The sequence below is a fragment of the Aedes aegypti genome, chromosome 2 (genome assembly GCF_002204515.2).
Source record: "Aedes aegypti strain LVP_AGWG chromosome 2, AaegL5.0 Primary Assembly, whole genome shotgun sequence".
NCBI lineage: Eukaryota > Metazoa > Arthropoda > Insecta > Diptera > Culicidae > Aedes > Aedes aegypti.
In genome coordinates, this window is record NC_035108.1 from 143,696,828 (window position 1) to 143,719,536 (window position 22,709).

The 22,709-nt window shown below is 36.8% G+C and overlaps 1 protein-coding gene across 1 annotated transcript in view; it reads right to left on the minus strand.

Moving 5' to 3' along the window:
* Nucleotides 1-22,709, minus strand: part of LOC110676084 — a 112,951-nt gene that overhangs the window by 12,335 nt on the left and 77,907 nt on the right. Inside the window, exon 2 of the mRNA XM_021842590.1 lies at nucleotides 4,015-4,398. Coding sequence (XP_021698282.1) covers nucleotides 4,015-4,398 — 384 coding nt within the window. The remainder of the gene's footprint in view (nucleotides 1-4,014; nucleotides 4,399-22,709) is intronic.

The window sequence follows — 22,709 nt, forward strand, 5'->3', positions numbered from 1 at the left end:
GGATCAACATTACAACGGCCTACGAAAGTAAATGGAATATGCTTAAACGCCCTGTTACCCAAGCCATAGCAAAAAGCTTAAAAAATCCTCATTAAGAATATCATCCAGGCACCCGGAGTAAGTGACACTCCACAGACTTTTTTAATAGTGTTGAAGTTATTTTGATGATTTTTAGCTTGGAATTTCAAAATTTAATAAGAATATAGTGGAAGATATTTCCTGTTAAATCAAATCATAAAAATAAATCCACCGTGAAAGTGGTTTTCTGACAAGCAGAACAAAAATAATACAATTTTCACAATTACTGCAGTAATTAATACACGTAAGTAGCTTACGAACAAGAAAGTTTTACCATTTTATACTCCTTTTAGATTGATATCATATTCATACAATACATGTTTTCAACATGAAATATGGGTAATTATGTTATTATTGGCAACGGTAAGTAAAAAAAAAGTAAGTATTATGAGGGAGAATAAAAAGTTAAATTTCTTGTATACACTTGCCCCGTAGAGTTGAGTAACTGCAATTTACAGTAGATTTTTATGACTTTATTCTAAGGGTTTCAATATCTCGAAAAGATACCTTGCCATTCGTGCGGGCATCGGCGAATACAGGGTGCAAATTTTATAATTTTTTGGGGTATTTCATGAAAGCAACATCAATCAGGTGGCTGCATTTATTGGTCGTAGCAAAATGAGCTCCATACAACATGCATTTTACATTACCTTTTGGAGCTTTTCTGGGGGTTTTGCGATGATACCGACTCAAGAGTCTGCCTTGAGCTCTGCCTCTGTTTTTACAGTAGCTCCATAAACTTAAGTCAGGAGGAGTCAAATTAGGATCTCCAAAATCAAATCATGTGTCCCTTTTTTATGTCAGATGTCCATGGAATTCCCGTTGCAGAGACATAATGAACAAACTTCCAAAGATATCGAATTTTATCGACTGTTTCGTACTGTTTGAAAAAAAAAAAATGACTCAATGATTCTTTTGGTCTGGTCCAAACTGTTAGTACTTGGTCATGGAAAGGCGTTTCTTGAATCTTGAATAGATTTTCTGTTCATCAAATGTGGCATTTTTGCTTATTTATGAAGCCAGATTGTGCCTGTTGACCACGATATTTTCAAAGATATAACAGTTGAGTTAACACACTATTACAGACTAACACAGACTATTTTCAATTCAAAGAGTCATTATTTTGGCATGTTGTTTTTTTATATCATATTAATTGTGGAAAATATGCCAATATTAACCCAGCAGCAAGTGATATTGATTTGTAAAAATGGTTCAAAAGAGCTCTATTTCGTATCAATCGTTTGGCAGCGTCCATTTATTACGTAACGCTTAAATCGGAAATTTTTGAGCACCTCACCCCATCCACCTCCGTAATGTTTTTTGTATGGAAAAATTAAACGCTATTCCCACCTCCCCCTAGAACGTTACGTAGTTTGTGGAATTTTCAGAATGGTTGATTAGTCGAGTATATTTTTCTTACACACAATATAAAAAAATATTAATGATAGGCGAATCAATTCTCAGTTAATGAGTAACCAAAGAACTCTTATTTGAAAACCTGGCTTTGTCTCAATACTGGTGTAATTCCAGACAGAAGGAAACGAAAATTAATCTTTTCTAAATATGAACAGAAACAGTTATACACTAGAATCAAATACACACTTAAAACCGAATGCCGATCTCAGCTGTGCAAATCTCGGTAAAAGGTCGTTTGTTGACATCTTAGTAAAAGTGACGTTTCGTAACGGCACCCAAAGGTGCTGTTTTAAGTAAACTCGATGTTAGGCTGACAAATCAGTTAAAATTAATTTGCTAACCACTCAGCTGTGCGGATCTCGATAAAAGAATGAAAATTAGTTGAACTCAACTGAGTGTCTCCTCCACTGTTCGAGTAAGTGTCGTATCCCCAAGATCATATAGGACAGTTATGTCTATTACAATATGTAATCTTATATATCTATGTTATATCAACTTTCATTTGAAATTTGGGCTACCATCGAGCTTGAGAGAAAAAACTGTCTTTTACCATGATTATATTTGAAAATATTGTACTTCAAGGAACAAAAATTAAAAATAAAAAAAAATGTTCGGGATCCCTCGGTGGATTTTTTTTGGGGATCTCGTCAAATGAAAGCTAAAAACCTATATTTTCGAATGCTGAAAGATTTTGCGATGCCTATTTTTTTGTGATAATATTGTTCTACCAGACACGCCGTGAAAGCACTTTATCTTACCCTAACTGTTCCGGCTGAAGAAAGATACTATTTCTGGGCAAACATTTCAAAAGGGCACATCGACATTGGTAAACACTGGCTTTGCAAGACGCTGTTGAGCCCATTTCAACTCGATCACGCTTATCAATACCACTATCAGGAAGAGCTACCACCAATATTTCTGATAGTGGTGTTAGCTTGCGTGGGCGGGCTAAGAAGGGCTCAACAGCAACGTTTGGCTCAAGACCTCTTGGGCCCTTTTCAAATGTTTGTCCAGATTTTCTTTGAACTGCTATAAGATGTGTTCCTATATTAGGTACAAATTATACTTGAAAATGCCACTTCAGATAAACAACAAAGGTAATAAATAAATATTGCGTCAATGCCACTGAAATGGTTCAGATCCACTTCTAGGTTTAATCGTTCGTCAGAAATTCCTTCATCAGGCAGATTACATTCATCATGTTTTATTACCCTTTGCTGCCCAATGCACAACTATTCTCCGATGTTTATTTAGAGTCAAGCGAGTAGTAAACAGGGAGCCGTGCACCAGGAGAGTTGTTACTGGCGGAATTGGGGATAAAATAGATCCAAACAATATCAAAAGACGCTGCCGTGTCGCAACGCAACGGCATCTTGGCATGACGACAATTGATGGAACGTTGGGAAGTGGGTGTTGAGAGGATTAACGGTATCGTAAGTTGGGTAGTGTGCCAAGAAAAATATGATGTCACGTGTTTTATATTGAACGCAAATCCCTATGGAGATTTTTGGCAAAAGCTAATGGGAAAACGTTTAGTTGTTTTTTTTTTCCAAGAACAGTAAACATTTATCTAATGTGTTGGTAACTCGCAATACCTACGTCGATGAAGAGATTTTGGTTTTTGTGGGAATATTATAAGATGAGTTTTGGAACCAATAGGAGAAATATTCTATTTTTTTAAATCTGCAAGAAAAAATATCCAAACCTTTTTGCAATCTACTACAGGAAAGGACTGTGTCATCTGCAAACAAAGAATTATCACATTGCTGAAATAAATCACGTAAGATAGATGTTCAAATGTTGTACAATGTTCGTCCCAGGATATTGCCTTGAGGAACACAAGCTCTTACAGGAAGTATACCAGACATGGAGTTCTGATAATTAACCTGAAGTGTACGAATTAACAGATCACTTTGAATTATTATAACAATGTATGTTGGAAAGCTATTTTTTTAAATTTTACTATCATAGCATTATGCCAAACACTGTCCTATGCTTTGTATATGTCTAGAAGACCAGTTTAACAGCTTTCATAAATGTAGGAACGAATCAAATCCGTTACACGTGAAATTTAATGAGTCCGAACTGTTCATTGACAAAAAAATAATTTTCGTTTATGTGAACTATCATTCTCAATGTTGAAATTCCTACCGATTTTTCAAATCAATGTTTTTTTATGAAATAGCCGTTATTTAAGCGAGAAAAGTGGCTTAAGCATATAATCCTAATATTATGCTCTATCGGGCTATTAAATGAAACCAAGATTTTATCAGATATTTTATGACCCTATTATGTGCATTATTTGAGACAAAACGATTTAACCACTCAACGCCAAAGCATAAATCACGCTTATGAAAACCTTGTCACCTGACCACTTGTGGCTTGCGGTACTCTGAATCTGTTTGCTTATTATTAGACATAACGACACATAAATTACCACAAATAAATGTATATTTCTGACCGCGTGGCAGTTAAAGTGCTCGTTTTAGAAATCATGCATAGGCTATTAGTTTTACTTACTTAGCACGATCAGATAGAGGGCCAAACTCCTAACTGGCATCGTGGAGATCTGACACTCATAGATACCGGTATCTTTCCGTTCGGTCCATTTGATGTGCAGAATCCACTCGTTCGTGTCCGCATTATGTAGGGACTGAAATCTTTCGTCTGCGGTGTACGTGATCCGATCAATTGTGAGGATCCGCAAATCCTTTTGGGATATCCACGATACAGTGTACTTGCCAAGATTTTCCACGACACAGGTTAGAAAGGCCGGATCTCCCCGACGAACCGTGGCGTTTTTTGACATTGAGGTTTTTATGTAAGGATCTGGCGGTTGTGGGTTGGGCTTTGAATGTTCTTCTATCCGTTGATGGTTTGAGTAGTACATGCCATCGGCCAGGTCTGCAGAGATAGAGTAAAAACAAAAACATGTTATGACGCATGTGGTTCGAACGGGTTGAATATAAACCGTGGGATCTATTTTCTGACGACGCGCCATTTATGATTCGAGGACTAGTGCAATGGCAGAACAGGTGCAGTTTGTGATTGATGAAAATTGAATTATGCTTATTGAATTACTTCTGTCGTTGCATTTATGCAAAGTAATAATTCGAATACAAATTGGTTTTATTTGGTTATTGTAAATGTTTATTTGCAGCGATATTTAACTGTTAGGCAGGGGGAGTTTCAAGGTTCTTTGAGCAACACACTTGCTTCGGTGTAACTTGCGTGAGCTAAAAGCTGTAAATTTTTATTAATCATTATGCTGAACAGTAAAGCATCCTTACTTACATCGGTCTCTCTCCCTAAGCTCCTCATGGCCCAACAATCTATCTTCTAGTGACCCAGTGAGCAGAAGATCTTTCGATTGAGCCAAATGGGCTAAGCTCAAATATCAAATTCAGAACGGTTGTTTTACAGTAAATACTACCTAAACGAGGTTTTTAAAATTAATTATAAGCAATTCAGAAAAAACATTCAACTTACTGTTGTACAAAATATAGAAAATAAATCATTTAATTAGCTTTAATTCAGTTTAAGAAAAAGATGTTTATCAATTCCGAGCCTTCCTATTTGATTTTATGTGATTTTCGTCTTCCCTTTGACATCTCTCATGGGGATTTTTTTCTATTTCCGTATGGGTGTGGGCCGAGAGGTCTCAGATTTTCATGAAACTTTTTCCACAGGCAGGGCTCATCAATATATGAATAAAAAAAATTGAGAAAAATTCAGGGTCGCCTATTTTCCCGGAAAACTCAGTTGGAATTTTTTTGTTTTCCCCTGACACTACTTACTTTGAAAAATCGTAACTCAAGAACGAAGCATCGTAGAAACAAAGTTTTTTTTTTATGAAAATGAAAGCAAATTTTCTAAGGAATAGAAAAAAATGTTAACTGGAAAAAGTTTTCCACAAAATTTTCCACCGTTGAGAAAATTCGTAAAGAAAAGCCGGAAAAACTATGCTCCAACTCGTGGAAAATTTTCAAAACAATAATTTTGAGAAGGTAATTTCATAAGCTTTAATCGCTGAAATTTTTGAAATGGTATTTTTTTTCGTTTTTGAGTTATGGCCAATTTTGTAAAAAATGTGCAAATGTGCTATTTTGAGCCTTTTCTTTGAAAAATAATAGCTCAAGAAAGAAGCATCGTAGAAACGAAGTTTTTTTTATGAAAATGAAAGCAAATTTTCTAAGGAATAGAAAAAAAATGTTAACTGGATAAAGTTTTCCACAAAATTTTCCACCGTTGAGAAAATTCGTAAAAAAAAGCCGGGAAAACTATGTTCCAACTTGTGTAAGATTTACAAAGAAATATTTTTGAGAACAGAATTTTATAAATTTCAATCACTGAAATTTTTAAGATGTACTACTTTTAATTCCTGCGTTTGCTCATAGTTTTGTGAAAAATGCCCAGATTTCTCGTACAAGTCTTTTCGTTCGAAAATCATAACTGAAGATAAAAGCGTCACAGAAACATTTTTTTTTGTCAAATCGGAATCAAATTTTCTCAAAACTTTGAGATTTTTTGAAATGGAATAAGATTCTCAGGACATTTTTCACCGTTAAGGAAAATAAATAATGATAACCCGATTAGCTATTCCAGCTTACAAACAAAGTATATTTGAAAAGAGCAATCAATAGGATCCAATTCTAAACATTTTTTAATACGCTCATTTTTCGTTCCTAAAACATGATCAAATATTGCCAAGATGAGCTGTTTTCAAATTTATACATTTATAAGTTTATAAAGCTCATTTTCAAATTTATAAGTTTATAAACAAAACTACTTAAGAACGAAACAGCATAGAAACAAACATTTCTTCAGTCATAATGTAGGCATTTTTTCCAGCTACCTGTTAGGTAACTACAAAATTGACAGTTAAATCAATGGGTAGACAATATGACAATTAGCTATTTGCCAATTCTGGTTTAAAGCGTTAAAATGGCTTGAGAATCATTAGTTTACCAAAAAACTAACAAAGAGCAGTGAGAAAGTGCAAGTGTTGTCAGCTGTATATTACTCGTTATTACCGAAGCTGTTGAAATGGACAAAGTTCAATACTACGAATACTATTCGCCCTTCGGACTGGAAAGCCACAAATCAGTAAGGACAAATTTACGCTCGATTAGCCATGGTCTCATGACCAAGTTTCATTCGTATGGAGTTCGGTGGATTACGGAAAAGATGAAAATCTGCATGAAGTGCATGATTATGATTAACCAGAAGGCTCCCGTAACGGATCTTGCAGAATGCAGATCTTGCAGAATGGTGTTTGAGGAACAAGTTTCACCACTATCTTCGTTGGCGTCGTCAAAGGAAACTCCTTCCTCCGGTGAGTCAGTAGGTTCTACATATAATATACAAAAAATACAAGAGCTTGCTAAATTCTTGGAAATTTCTTTTCAAGTAAAATCTTCACGATTAGATGCTTCTAGTAGTAACTATCGCAATACTATCATGGACGAAATGTTCAATCAAATTTTGAGTAAAATAAAGACTTGGTTTCCGTCTAATATTGTCGATGTTACAGAGGATTTTAATTCCGTTTTATTGAATGTAAACTCAGCTGTTTCAAAAGCCGAACCTGAAAAGCAAATTGAACTTCTAAAATTACTTCCTAGGAATTAGTCATATGCCAAAGTTAAAGCTCATTTTGACGTTTCTCAACACGTTATTACTGAATCAAAAAAAATCAATTTAGGGATTCAACCACTTTCAAAAGTAGGATGGCCCTCGCATGGATCGGATGTCCAAGATAAAGTTTAAAGTTTTTACCTAAGGGATGATATCAGTCGGCTAGGAAATGGCTAGAAAGATACCATATCCGGAGCCTTTTGTCCACAAAACCTAACGGAGTGCGCCAAAATGTCCAAAAACGCCTTTTGCTTGACCCTTTGGATACTTTATATAAACAATATTTGGAATCCTGTAAGAGTGAACAGGATTCTGTCTCTGAGAATATGAAATTCATGGTTGATGCATTGAAAAAAAATAATTGCTTTGAAGTTCATAATACAGATAAGAAACATAACACCTTTTTGACTAGTTCAAACAGTACAGATGATTGTTACTTGAGGTCCTGTGAGGATTGTAAATTAAAGAAATTAGATTTTGTTGCCAATCGTTTAGATGAAAATAACGTTGATGAAGTCAAGTATTGTTTTTGGATTATTTCTCCTCGTTGTGAAATTATCAACAAAGAGGAAAATGTAAATGATTTTATTGAAAACTTGCAAAATCTGAACGAGAAGTTTCTTGTGCATCAATTTAAAGTAGAAAAACAAAATAAATTTATAAGATCTGAAAAGGAATCACTTGTAGAAACAAAAGAAATAATGTGCCAGATGGATTTTGCGGAAAATTATTCGTGCGTGATACAAGATTCCATTCAAAGCCATTACTTCGTACGACCTCAAGTAACAATACATCCATTTGTAATTTATTACAAAGACAAATCTTAAATTTTGTTGTAATTGCTGACATTCAGGGATTGAATCCTGAGAAAATTGAAATAATCTCTCACGTATCGCTCTCTGTAACTATCATAACATGCTGCACATTATGAGAGACTGTTTATCGTATACTGCTACAACTTTGATCAGATTGGGGGGATAGTAGTGCATGATAAAACCCCTCTAAATATGCTCACAGCCTGGGGGACACTATTGCTATTGGAAGTTCGTGGATTGTTTATCGTTCCAGTAAAGAAAAACACCTATCCCCAACGGTAAACAAGCGAGAAAAATGGATTTTATCATCGCCTTCTCTTTGGGGTTCTCGCTCGGTGCTTCCATTTATCAGACTTGTTACACTTTGCGATACAATGACGATCGTGGACCGCAACAAATTGGATGTTTTTCATTGCTTGCTTTGATCGTGCTTCATACTCAAATGAGAGCGAATCCTGCAATGCCTGCTGACATTAAAAAGCATAACACGACATCAGTTTATGCTTTTCAAACAAAACTAATTTCAAGATTGAAAAACAAATTTCCGGAGCTTGAAAAAATCATGTATCTTTCTGATGGTTGCGGAGAGCAATACAAAAATAAATCAAAGTTCAAAAATGTATGCAACGATGAAAATGATTTGAAAATTAAAGCAGAATGGCCCTTTTTCCCAACCTCACATGGAAAAGGTCCTTGTGATGGTATCGGTGGCAACATTAAGCGAATGGCTAGAGATGCTAGTATTAGAAAGTCAGCAGACATTAATAACGCCAAACAATTTTTCGACTGGGCTGTGTCGCAAAAGGTGAAAGACCAATTTAAAAAAGATTGGGAATTTATCTATGCAACTGAAAATGACTATTCAGAGGCTGAAAAATTTCTTCAGGAAAGATTTTCTAACCTTGTTCCAATTCCTGGAACAAAAAAATATCATTCATTTATACCAAAAGACGAACGAAGCATTTTTGCTAGTGATTTCTCAGATGCACATGAAAACCAAGAAAATACAGCATGCTTTGTTCTTAACTTAATAATACAAAGAAACGAAAATCTTCTGGTGTTAGCAACCTAAGACAATCTTTCCGGTTGAAAAAAATAGATAGTATTAAGATGAAAATGTAAGTTATATACTGAATATTAAATAAATAAAATTAAAAAAAAAAAATAATAATCTTATTTGTTCCATAGAAAAGAAACAATTCCTTTTCAGTGCAATTAGCGATGTAATTTTTCATGAAAAATATCATCCATTTCGACTTATACTTCATTAAAACCAATCCCATATCTTTTTCTCAGATGTTTTAGAAAATTTGCAATTGCTTTGATAAAAAAATCTATGTTTTTCCGATGCTTCGATTGAAATATAGGTTTTCAAAGAAAAGGCTTCCACAAAATTGGCCATAACTCAAAAACGAAAAAAAAGTACATTTCAAAAATTTCAGCGATTAAAGCTTATGAAAATACCTTCTCAATAGTAGTTTACGGAACAAGTTGCAGAATGATGATTTTTACAGCACGAGTCGTAAATTTATCCTACGAGGCTTGCCGAGTAGGATAATTACGACGAGTGCTGTAAAAATCGAGTTCTGCAACGAGTTACGTACAACATTTTTTGCAATTACGTAGAGAGACCACTTGAGGGTATCAGAAATTATATCGGAATGCATTCACCACTATTTTACAATTTCTGAGAAATTGTTGTGTTATGATTCATTACGCAACTCAAAACAGTTGCGTAATGAGAAAGCGTTGCGTAATGAATCATTACAGCACTGGTTTTAGTTAGGTAATGACTATTCCCGCACTGCATACTTCAGTGCAGGAAAGTAGGCCGTTTCATGACAGATTGGCGTGATGAAAAACAGCCTATTACGATGAGAAATTGCAAAAAATATATTTTTGAAAGTTTTCCACTAATTGGTACATAGTTTTTCCGGCTTTTCTTTACGAATTTTCTCAACGGTGGAAAATTTTGTGGAAAACTTTTTCCAGTTAATATATTTTTTTTATTCCTGAGAAAATTTGCTTTCATTTTCATAAAAAACTTTGTTTCTACGATGCTTCGTTCTTGAGTTATGGTTTTTCAAAGTAAGTAGTGTCAGAGGAAAACAAAAAATTCCAACTGAGTTTTCCGGGAAAATAAGCGACCCTGAATTTTTCTCAATTTTTTTCATTCATATATTGATGAGCCCTGCATGTGGAGAAAGTTTCATGTAAATCTAAGACCCTTCGGCCCACTTTGTACGGAAATAAAAAAATCCCCTCATAGTACGCGCTCGATGACAACCTGAGCTGTCATCTATCACCTTCCCCGAGGGGTACTCGATCTGTGGGTAATCGTACGGGATCGGTGTAATATTCCGTAACAGTTCCCCGACCCGTAAGGTTGGTCCAGTATCTCCGGTTCGGCTTTACTCACTGCTACATCCAACTTCGCTAGCTTCGAAACCGGTAGATGAACCATGCGTCCTCACTGAAAGATAAAAATGCTAAAGATAGCTTCACGTACTCATCCATCATGCCCTACTGAGATCTTGGCCACACGTGCTCGTATCCATCTATTGCGTATCTTCTCCTCAACCATAACGACCAAGTCTCCGACTTCGATTGGCTTAACCTCCTCAAACCACTTTGTCCGACGTTGCACCGTCTCCAGAGGTATATATGTAAGCGGCCTGGAATTCACTACACTCTTAGCCTCTATCAGTATTGTTACCAATGCCTCCTCACTCGGTGTTCGTGAAGTATCCATCGCGGCTAGTGCGGTTTTCACTGACCGCACCAAACGCTCCCACGCCCCACCCATGTGCGGTGCGCATGGTGGGTTGAATACCCACTTTGTATTTGCATTGGTGAATGTCTCGGCCAGGTGTTGGTTGATTTTGCCCATTTCCTGCTTCAATTCGTTACTCGATCCAACGAAATTCATGCCCCTATCACTGAACAATCCGACCCACCGTTTGGCGATGGTGCGATTTACTCTGATGCTGATTGGGCCAAAGTAATCAACACCGACGAAAGAAAATGGACGCACGTAGGCTTGTACCCGGGTCGCTGGTAGTGGGGCCATTCGTGGAACCGCTAGAATAGGCTTCTTCACTTTGCACACTTTCTAGCTACCATGCGGACGAACGATCTGAGCTGTGAGATGTGGAAGCGCTGCCTTATCTCGTTCACGACTGTTTCTCCGTTGGCGTGCAGATAATTCTGGTGGAACCATTTAACCAGTAAATGTGTAACTTGGTGTTCATTGGAGAGAATGATGGAAAATCTCGTGTCATACGAGACGTACGTGGCGGCAGCTAATAGAATCTGAACGAATTACTCCCGATTCGTCTATCAACGGCGACAGCATACGAATTAAGCTGGTCTTTTCCAGCCGCACCTGTTGATTTGTACGCTCGTTCTTTGCACTAAAAAGAGCCGTCACTTCATCCTAGTACATTTCGCTTTGAGTTCAGCGAAAATTTGTTGTTTCAGTGTTACCTAGCTCTTCTTCTAGTACTTTTCAGTACTATTTTTTCTACTATTGATCCCTTTACGATCCTTGTTTGGACCCGTGCCCTTGATTTTTCGTTGGACCCGTTGGCGAAAGCTAGCGGTGGTAATCCTTCTTGGACACCGTCTTGGGAAAAAAACCTCTTAGGAGGTCTCGTCTTCTTTCGTTTATTCACTAAACATGTTTGCAACTATAAACAAAAGGAAGGGTGAATCTCTGAATTCACAACTTCCTTCCAAAAAAGTGGGATTTAAAACTGTCACTAAACGTGGCAAGAATGGAAGAAAGGACGTTTCTCCGGAATGCGAACTTGCTTCCAAGGGTGAAATCGATAATGTTGATAATTGCATCGAAATGAAAAATCAGTTCGATGCTCTAGAAAAAAAATCCGAACGCCAAATCGAAGCAGCCTCTAGCCCAGGCTCTTTGATTCAAGTGAGAAAGCAAAGAGTGCCGCCTATCGTGGTTAGTTGTTCCGAAGGAGATCTTGAACTCCATTAGGGGAATCAAGGTTTCCTTCCAAATCGCAAAGAAAGGAGACTGTCGCTTTTTGTCGGAAACTCTTAAAGATCGCGAACTTCTTCTCAAACATCTTGAAGAAAAGAAGCACAATGACGACAAAACTGAACGTTTGTTCAAAGTCGTCTTGAAAGGTCTCTCAAGTGACTATATTAAAGCTTTAGAAAAAGCTAGACTTATGTTCGATGTCCGTGTGACATGGGAACATTTACAGAATCCTGGAGGAAATTACCAGAACCCCACTCAGTGCCGTCGGTGCCAAAAGTGGGGTCATGGTACAAAAAATTGTCGCATGGATGCTAAATGCATGTTTTGCGGAGGTTCTTCTCACGCCAAAGATGCCTGTCCAGTGAAGGAAGATACCGATAAGTTCATATGCGCCAATTGCGGGGGCAATCATAAGTCAAATTTTTGGGAATGCCCTTCACGTAGGCGAGTCGTCGAGACTCGTGCCAGTCAGATGGACAGTAATATCCGTTACGATAACGCTCGTTTTCGGAATTTGCCTGGTAGAGTATCAAACAATGCTAATTTTTCAGCTAACGATCGCTTGATCAAGAATCATACCCATCAGGAAGATCATAATCATGCTCATTCACAAACTAATTTTAATCCGTCGGGTAGCCGTTTGAATTTGTATCTATCCACGGAAAATCCTTTGCCGATATCGTAGCAGGTAATTTGAACTCCTCCCCTATTCATACTATGAGTACCCATTCTAATTGTTTCAAATCATACGGAAAAACCCTGCCGCCACTCCGTCCGAAACTTCTACTCCGTCTCTTCGTCTACCGAAAATTCTAACGGAAAATCATCAGATAATGTACCCACTTCAAGTGATATGTCTGCCTTTCATTTTAATTTTCTAACTGAACAATTGAATCTAATGATTGATGCAATGTTCAAAGCCACCACTATGACTGAAGCAGTCCAAGTTGGTGTAATATTTACTAATCAAATTGTTATTGGATTACGTTTTTCCAATGGATCCAATAAATAATAATTTAAATATTTTGAATTGGAATGCTCGTTCCTTGAATGGTAAAGAGGACGAGCTGTTTAATTTTCTTACAACTAATAACGTGCATATAGCAGTTATTACTGAAACATATTTAAAACCTGGGTCAAACTTAAAAAAGATCCTAACTTTTTTGTTTATCGTAATGATCGACTTGATGGGGCATGTGGGGGAGTTGCAATCATCATTCATAGGCGTATAAAACATCAACTGTTTTCGTCATTTGAAACTAAAGTTTCTGAAACTGTATGTGTTTCAGTTGAAACATAGCTTGATAAATATACTTTCATAGCTGCCTATTTGCCTTTTCAATGCTCTGAACAGCAAGTGAATTTGCTCCAAACTGACTTGCGAAAATTGACTCGCAATAAATCAATTTTTTTTTGTCATTGGTGACTTTAATGCCAAACATAGGTCATGGAATAATTCTCAAAGTAATTCCAACGGCAGAATTTTATTTGATGAGTGTTCTTCAGGATATTTCTCAATTCAATACCCTGATAGCCCTACGTGTTTTTCCTCTTCTAGAAACCCATCTACGATTGATTTGGTCTTAACCGAATCTAGTCATCTCTGTAGCCAAATAGTTACTCATGCTGATTTTGAGTCTGTTGATGTCCCTGTTCCGTTTCAAATATCCCATGAAGCGATTCTCAATCCTATCAGCTCCACTTTCAATTATTTTCGAGCCGACTGGAATATATATGAAACATATATTGTCACTTATTTTGATGTTAACATTTTGATGTTAACATTTTTCGCGGAACATTACTAAAGGACCTATCTAACATTGAGAGGCTCTCTTTGTTTATTTTCTCTTTCATTAATAACTGAGTGACATTAACCTCTTTTGTTGTATTTTTTGTATGAAACGCTAGTCAAGGAAATTGACTTTCGATCTATAGTGAAAAACTTCCCAAAATCTTTAGTATTCCACTGTTATAATCGAAAGAGAACGAGAGAGGAGAGAATCTCTCATTTGTACATAGGTCCTTTAGTAATGTTCCGCGAGATTTCTTTACAAAACCTGATATTGACAATGCTCTTGAAACTTTAACAAATTCCATTGTTGAAGCCAGGAGCATTGCAATTCCAAAATGCGAAGTTAAATTTGAATCCGTGATTATAGACGATGATCTTAAACTCTTGATCCGTCTTAAAAACGTGAGGAGAAGGCAATTTCAACGCACTCGCGATCCTGCTATGCAAATTATATGGCAGGATTTGCAGAAAGAAATCAAAAAACGTTTTTCACAAAAAAAAAAACAAAAATTTTGAAAATAAAATTTTTCAATTGGACCTTTGGTCTAAGCCCTTTTGGAAATTATCTAAAATTTTGAAAAAAACAGAAGCCTATACCGGCATTGAAAGAGGAAAACAAATTATTACTAACCAATTGCGAAAAAGTTCAAAAACTTGCAATGCAGTTTAAAAACGCGCACAATTTAAATTTAGGACTTACTAGTCTAATTGAAAATCAAGTTACTCAGGACTTCGAAAATATTCTCAATCAAGAGAACGTTATTGAAAATTCTTGGGAGACTGATTTGGAAGAAGTGAGAACTATCATTAAAAATTCAAAAATATGAAAGCCGCTGGTGATGATGGAATTTTCTACATCCTCATCAAGAAACTTCCAGAAAGTAGCTTATTCTTAGTTGGTATATTTAACAAATCTTTTCAGTTGGGTTTTTTTTTAAATTGAAAACTGCAATTTAAAACCAGACAAAAATCCTGCAGAAGCTTCTAGCTATCGTCCAATCAGTTTGCTTTCCTCCATCAGTAAACTCTTTGAAAAGGTCATTTTGGACTGAATGTCCAGATCAATGGAAATTCAATTTTTGCAAAAAAAAAAACAGTTCGGATTCCGCCATGGACATTTGACCACTCATCAAATTTTACGTGTTACAAATTGGATCCGTTCCAACAAATCTGAAGGCTTTATACTGGTCTTGCCTTTCTAGACATAGAAAAAGCATCTGTCAAAGTTATCTGTCGAATATGATAAAAATTTAACTTCAAATTTTCAGGCCAGTCATGTTGTATGCTGTACCAATGTGAACTAGCTGTTGTTATACCAGGAAGAAAGCTATCAAAAGGATTCAAAATAAAATTTTGAAAATGATTCTGAAGCTTTCTCCCTGGTAAGGTACCGCGGGGTAAGTAGGTAAATGGGGTAAGTGAAAACAATTGATATATTTTACTGAATATGTAAATTAACGTTTTAAACTCATGCGTAAACCTTTGAGGCCATTCAGAACATTACGATATGTAAGAGATTTCTGAGATTTTTCAGCCATTTTTGCATAATAGAGCGAAAAATTGTTAACCTGTCAACTGTTACTCCGTAACAAGTTGGCGGCGTACAATCTTATTTTAATATTTTCAGTGGAAAAAAGTTGCGGAAAACAGTTTTCTGTACCACTTTCTAGTTGTCCTCTGTGACAGTTTCAAACTGCAATAAAAAAAAGTTTTAGAATTAATTCGACGTAGACCAAAAAATAACTAAATTGAAACACCGTCAATTTTCTTATCAGGTGGGGCAAGTGAAAAGTTTATCATTAGAGATTGAATTTGAGTTTTCGTACTTAAGTAGCCATAAGTAAACATGGTTCGCAATTATCATAGAAAAACATAACGTGCTGATAATTCAAGAAACACTATACTCAAGCGTTAAAAGCTATTAGAAATCATAGAACTTCTCTAAAAGATGTTGCTAGACATTACAATATTAATATGTCTACTTCGGGCAGCCAATTAAAAGGAAGACGTTAACTGAAAAGTTGCAATATTAGAGAACACACGGAAATCTCGTGGAATGTCTATGTAAGCTAGTTCAAAACATAAAAATGGGGTATAGGTCTATCCACATAAAAAAGATTCTAAATACTTTATTGAAGGATTCCGTTTGATTTCTCCCGAAGAGTTATCCGACGTCATATTCGACTTTCTCAAAAACAAATAACGAGTGGTGGAAATTCTACAGAGCAAAAATGCAATTGCTGTCCTATAATGTAAGAACTAACATTGGAAATGTGGTAGTTATAATGTTGTCGAATCATTTCAACTGACATAACTGAACAGAAGAAAATTCAAGTGAAAAGAATAACATTTTCTTTGTTTACATGTTACTTATGTTATTGTTCATTGGGAAGCCTTAACAAATGTTAAAGCTAATAGAAATCGTGAATATAACTGTTTGTTTTTGACATTTTTGTTCAAAACGGTAAACTTTTCACTTGCCCCACTTTTGGGGCAAGTGAAAAGTAATGAGACATTTTCCAAAAACTTTTTCTGTATTTTTTTCTTCAATTTTTCATAAAAAATAATTTCAGCATGCTGCTTATATTTGGTGGGAGTCAAGCTAAAAAATATACACAACCTCATTTGTTTCAATTTAAAGTCTCTAGAATTTGAAGAATCTCAACTATGCGAATTCCATTACCCACTTGCCCCACGGTACCTTATATTAAAAATGAGTTACATGAAACATTGGAACAAATGTCAAATAAAATAATCAATAATTTTAGACAAAAATCGTTGCAATCTTCTATTAATGCGTTATATATTAGGTTAAGTTAGATTAAGTGAATTGAAAGCGTTTTTTTCTCTTCTAAGCAGGTGAAATCAACTCACCTGTGAAAATTCTTAACTGCTTTGGCTCATGAAATGTAATATGTTGTTAACAAAATATTAATAAAAGCTAAATTATGTTTTACCAAATTAGGATGACAGTGTTGTCTAACACAGAACACCTAGATATGAGAAATGAATGTATTGTTTGGAATGATACTAATAAATAATTGAAAAAAAATGGTGTAGTACTAAATTTGGTTTTCATCTACTTATAGGTATTCCACTAAACAGCTCGATTATTATCAGCCTTACAAACTTTTTAAATGAGAGAACGGATCGTGAAAATCTCAATTTACCGTGACATAATGTGTGTATCATCCCTTATCAATAATAAATCTTTCGGTACGTGGTAATCTCAACGTATACAGGAATTTTATTACCGTGGAGCGATGATGGAGTAAATAGCGACGCCACATCAATCTATCATCGCCGCTACCGTCAGGTTAGAATGCAGCACGCTCCAACTTACTTGCTGCTCATTAGATTCATCATTCTGGAACATATGTGACTATTTGGAGGAAGACAGAACAGAGCGAACCATCCAACAGCCGGATAACATATGACGCAGCAAGATCGAGAGTTCGTTCGTCTTTCGGCCGTCGAGGATCTTCTCGGGTAGAAAATTTCCATTTAAATGTCTCGACTTCGTAGGGCATATCTATCTTCACGCTTACCTCACGATACATTTAAGCGCACAGTTAATAACTGTAGAAATGTTCATAAGATTACTAAGCTGAGAAGCATAGTCTGTCCAATTGTAATCTTAGAATCTGTTGTGACGTAAAGAAGAATATTAGATAACTGCATTACGTTAGATTTGAAAAGGAAAATGACTGTAGTAGCACATCCTGTGCACTTTGTACCATTTACCCCCATTTCTAAGTATTTTATTTAGACACCACGGAGCACATAAATTCCTCCGCACATCATCCAGGAGGCGCCAGGAAAAAGCGTGCGCTTTTCAAACATCAATATCACCGTTAGCCCCGGCATGCATGGTTTCAGTCGTACGGTGAATTAGACTACCTAGCGCAATTTACTAGACGGAATGTCATTTTTCAGCATGATGAACTTGATGGGTACAAGCCGTTTTCTGTTGATGTTAAATTATAGTTAGTCATGGTAGTTTGCTGGACACAACAAATCTCCTTTTAGATTAATCAAGAAACTAAAACTGTATATACTTCTAAATGACGACAATGATTTATAATATATAATATAATATAATTTTTTTTTTGCGACTCAAAGGTCGACTCAAGTGTATAATAGAACTAATTCTTTCTACGCCCTTTAGTTGACTCCTAAGAAGCCAATTAGCAAGTTTTTTTTTAATATTCATAGCACCTTTCAAAGAAGATCCCTAGTTTCTTGATGAGATCTTACCGATCTTGCTTTCTAGAGCAAATGAATCAAATCTTTTCAATTTTCAGGAAATTCGTTGGGATAGTTTTCAAGGATATATTTAGCGAACTTCCGGGAATATCTACGGCAAATATTGGCGGGATTGATGGTTATTTTTTTTTTACTTAATCTTTATTTACTAGGCTCATGCGCCATTAGGCATTACGGAGCCGACTTCTTTTGATTGTTTTAACAATTTCATGATGTTTTCTTAATATACTATGTTAGTTTTGGGGAACCGTAAAACTCGCGGTTTGGTCGAGGTTAGGGGTAACAATAATTCCAAGGAAGGGATAGGACAATGGGATCGTTCCGTTGACATTCAGCAGCTTGAAGATGTGACGAGGTGTTTGCTTTGTTGCTGGTCGAACGTGGAGTGGACAATGACAACCTGTAACGATACAACAAGACGAATTTCGAGGGGATACAAGGTGGACAAGTGGACCGACGAGATGGGAGAATCAAACACAGATGTTAGCTTGTTTCAAAAAATCGTACAAAAGCTTCATGTACACAAGGTCAAGTTTACCCAACACATCCCTAATGTCTTCCTTTTCTGGTTTCCCTTGGGCCCTGAGGGATGCAAAAAAATCAGATCTGGCAAAACCGTATTCGGGGCAGTCCCAAACTACGTGGTTGATATCTTGGTAACCTGCACCGCAGCTGCAGTGATTGCTATCTGTGAGCCCTATTCGATAGAAGTGAGAGCCTAGAGAGTAGTGGTTGGACATAAGTCGACACATTACCTTAATAAAGTCTCGACTTAAGTCCAACCCCTTGAACCACGGCTTCTTCGATACCTGCGGGAGAATGGAATGTAACCACCTGCCCAATTCTCCGGCATCCCATTTTTGTTGCCAGCTGACCAATGCATGTTGACGAGCAATTGAGAAAAATTCATTGAAGGCAATTTGTCGGTCAAAAATATCACCTTGGCGAGCGAGTCCGCTTTCTCATTTCCCGGGATCGAGCAATGTGAAGGGACCCAAACCAAGGTGATAGTGTATGAATCATTCGATAGAGCACTCAATTTAGATCGTATTTCACTGAGAAAATACGGGGAGTGCTTCACCGGCCTCATTGAACGTATAGCCTCTATGGAGCTAAGGCTATCCGTAAAAATGAAATATTGATCAGAGGGAAGAGAGGCAATTCGCTCTAATGCGTAATGTATAGCCGTTAATTCCGCGACATATACGGAGCAAGGATTCTGAAGTTTATATGCGGCGCTATCAAACTCATTGTACATACCAAATCCAGTGGAATCATTCGTTTTTGACCCGTCGGTGTAAAACCTTTTCTCGGAGCTGATGTGACCGAACTTGCTAGCAAAAATTTTTGGCATTTGCTCCGAACGAAGCAGATCTGGAATTCCACGGATGTCTTGTCTCATGGTCAGATCAAAAACTACAGCAGAACTTGAGAAGTCAGGGAAGCAACCGTAATTGGGAAGATTCAAAGAAGGGTTAACCTCCAGAGTCATGTACGCGTAGTACAATGTCATAAATCTTGTTTGAGGATTTCGTTCGATTAGCTACTCAAAATTTTCAATTACCAACGGGTTCAACACTTCACAGCGGATGAGGAACCTTAACGACAATTCCACGAACCGATCTGATAAAGGCAGTATTCCAGCTAATACCTCTAAACTCATGGTATGAGTCGAATTCATGCAACCTAACGCGATCCGAAGACAGCGATACTGAATACGCTGGAGCTTCAAAATGTGTGTTTTCGCGGCGGATTGGAAGCAAAAACTACCGTATTCAAGAACCGACAGAATCGTTGTACGATATAGCTTTATCAGATCGTCCGGGTGGGCTCCCCACCATGTTCCTGTGAGTGTACGCATGAAGTTGATTCGTTGCTGGCACTTCTGATACAGATACCTAATTTGTTTTCCCCAGGTGCATTTAGAATCAAACCAGACCCCTAAATACATATATGATAAACCTTGAGTCAGTGCCTTACCCATAAACTGAAGTTCTAGCTGCGCCGGATCACGCTTTCTAGAAAAGACAACTAACTCGGTTTTCTCCGGAGAGAATTCGATACCCAGCTTCACCGCCCAAGCGGACAAATTGTCCAGAGTATCTTGCAATGGTCCTTGCAGATTGTCCGCCTCTGGTCCTGTAACAGAAACAACGGCGTCATCCGCAAGCTGTCTTAGCGAGCAATTTCCCATGAGACAATCATCAATATCTCTTACGTAAAAGTTGTAAAGAAGAGGGCTTAAACATGAGCCCTGGGGGAGACCATGTAACTTATTCGAGAAGTTGTTGAGTTTCCATGTGAAAAAAACATGTGCTTCTCAGACAACAAATTGTTCAAGTAGTTATTCAAAATCGGGGCAAGTCCACACTCGTGGAGTTTGTCTGAAAGGACATCAACGCAAACTGCATCAAAAGCCCCCTTAATATCCAAAAAGACTGAGCCCATTTGTTCTTTTTGAGCGTAGGCCAGTTGAATTTCAGTAGAAAGCAACGCAAGACAATCGCTCGTTCCTTTGCCTCTGCGGAATCCAAATTGAGTATCTGAGAGAAGGCCATTCGATTCAACCCATTTGTCCAGTCGAAAGAGAATCATCTTCTCTAACAACTTTCGGAGACACGACAACATCGCAATAGGACGGTACGAGTTGTAATCCGACGCAGGCTTTCCTGGCTTTTGGATGGCAATAACTCTCACTTGTCTCCAATCATCCGGAACAATGTTGCTCTCCAAGAATACATTGAATAAGTTCAACAAGCGCCTCTTTGCGACGTCTGGGAGGTTTTTCAGCAAGTTGAACTTAATTTTATCCATACCCGGGGCAGAATTATTACATGAAAAGAGAGCAAGTGAGAATTCTACCATCGAAAAAGTTGAGTCCATTGCATTCCTTTCTTCTGGATAATCACGAATAGTCATTTGAACTTGGACAGAGTCCGGACAAACTTTTTTCGCGAAATCAAATATCCATCGAGAAGAGCTTTCACGATCCTCGTTTGCCGATTGTACGTTCCGCATTCTTCTACCGACCGTCCACAGGGTTTGCATCGACGTTTCCCGTGATAATCCGTTGACGAAATTTCTCCAGTAACCGCGTTTCTTCGCTTTCACGAGGCTCTTGAACTTGCGGTCAAGAGAACAATACCGATCGTAGTTATCGCGAGTGCCACGTTTCCGATATTCTTTAAACGCATCTGATCTTTCGCGATAGACTCCATGCACGGTGTGTTTCGTAGAACAACTTTATTACAAAAAAATAGGTAAGTCTGAAACATCGCCACAATAATATTTAGGTCTCTCGCGTTCATTTGCTGCAAAAACCAAAATAATCGGTCGGGGGGTCTAGAGTAATTTTTTTTTTTTTTTGATTTCGAGAGACTTGCACATATGTTTGTATATGCGTATCCGTGTGTTTATGTACATTGGGGTGGTTCAAAATTTAAAAATGTTTGAGAATCCAATCTTCCATATGTTCCTTGTCATCCTTACTATATAAATAGTGTTCTGTGAAATTTTCAGCTTTCTAGGTGGTGATTTAAAGGTGTCCCAAAGACAATGTAGGTTTATATGGAAATTACTATGAAGAAATTTTGAGATATGTTCCAAACACGCTTGTAATGTAATATAAGTACCGTAATTTCGGGTGAAATTGATCACTTTTCACTGTTTCCCTTGTCTGTTTTCTATAATGTTGCCAATTCCAAACAACTTAATGCAGGAAAACAAGTACGACGATGAGCCTCATTGGTTTATATACTCAAATTTTTGTACAGTTGTGATTTTAGTGCTCAAAATCGCCTCTAAAATAAAAATTCATGGAATTCCATTTCGGGGTGAAATTGATCACATGTCAAAACAATTATTGTTAATTTTGAAAACAACTTTACTAACTTAATTTGGGCCTCCTGAATCTAAATATGCTTGCCAAATTCTTAGCAATGCAAAATTTATGGAAATAATAAACAATTAATTTTCAACAATACCGCAGAAAACGCCCAAATGTAGGCAATTTCCGAAAGAATCTATTGATATCTATTAAAAATTTCAATTATTACAACAAAATGAACAAATTGGTACGAATTTTGATAATAAAATTCGTTTTGGGGATATATTTCAAGCATCCCTACAAGTTTTCAGGTTGACACCATGTCCAAATCCTTGTTTAAAACTATAAGTTTATTAATGTCTGCAAATACCACACAGAACACGATTATGGAATTTTCTATTATTTTCATAGAAATAAACATTCCTAAACACAAAAAGCTTCACAACTTGGAATTCGACAATAGTTAAGACAAACAACGTTCATTTACATAGGTTGCATTGATTTCTGTGCTCTATTAGAGGGAAATAAAATCGTGTGACGCAGTGATCAATTTCACCCTACTGATCAATTTCACCCGAATTTACGGTACAAACTTATTATCCCATTATAAAAACTCAATCTTCTACCATAATAAAGAAATTCAATCCAACGGATAGCAGAAGAGATATTCACGAGTTTGTTTGCTATTATTTAGCTTGATATGGGATTAGAGCCCTGCAAACTTGTACAAAAATCCCAAACAAAATTAGCTCAAAGGGATTTGTTTCTTCAGCAACATCCTTCATTAAGATTTGAAGAATGAGTTTTCAATATGGGATGATATTTTTTTTCTTACATTACAGTAGTAGCGTGTTTGGAACATTTCTCAAAAAT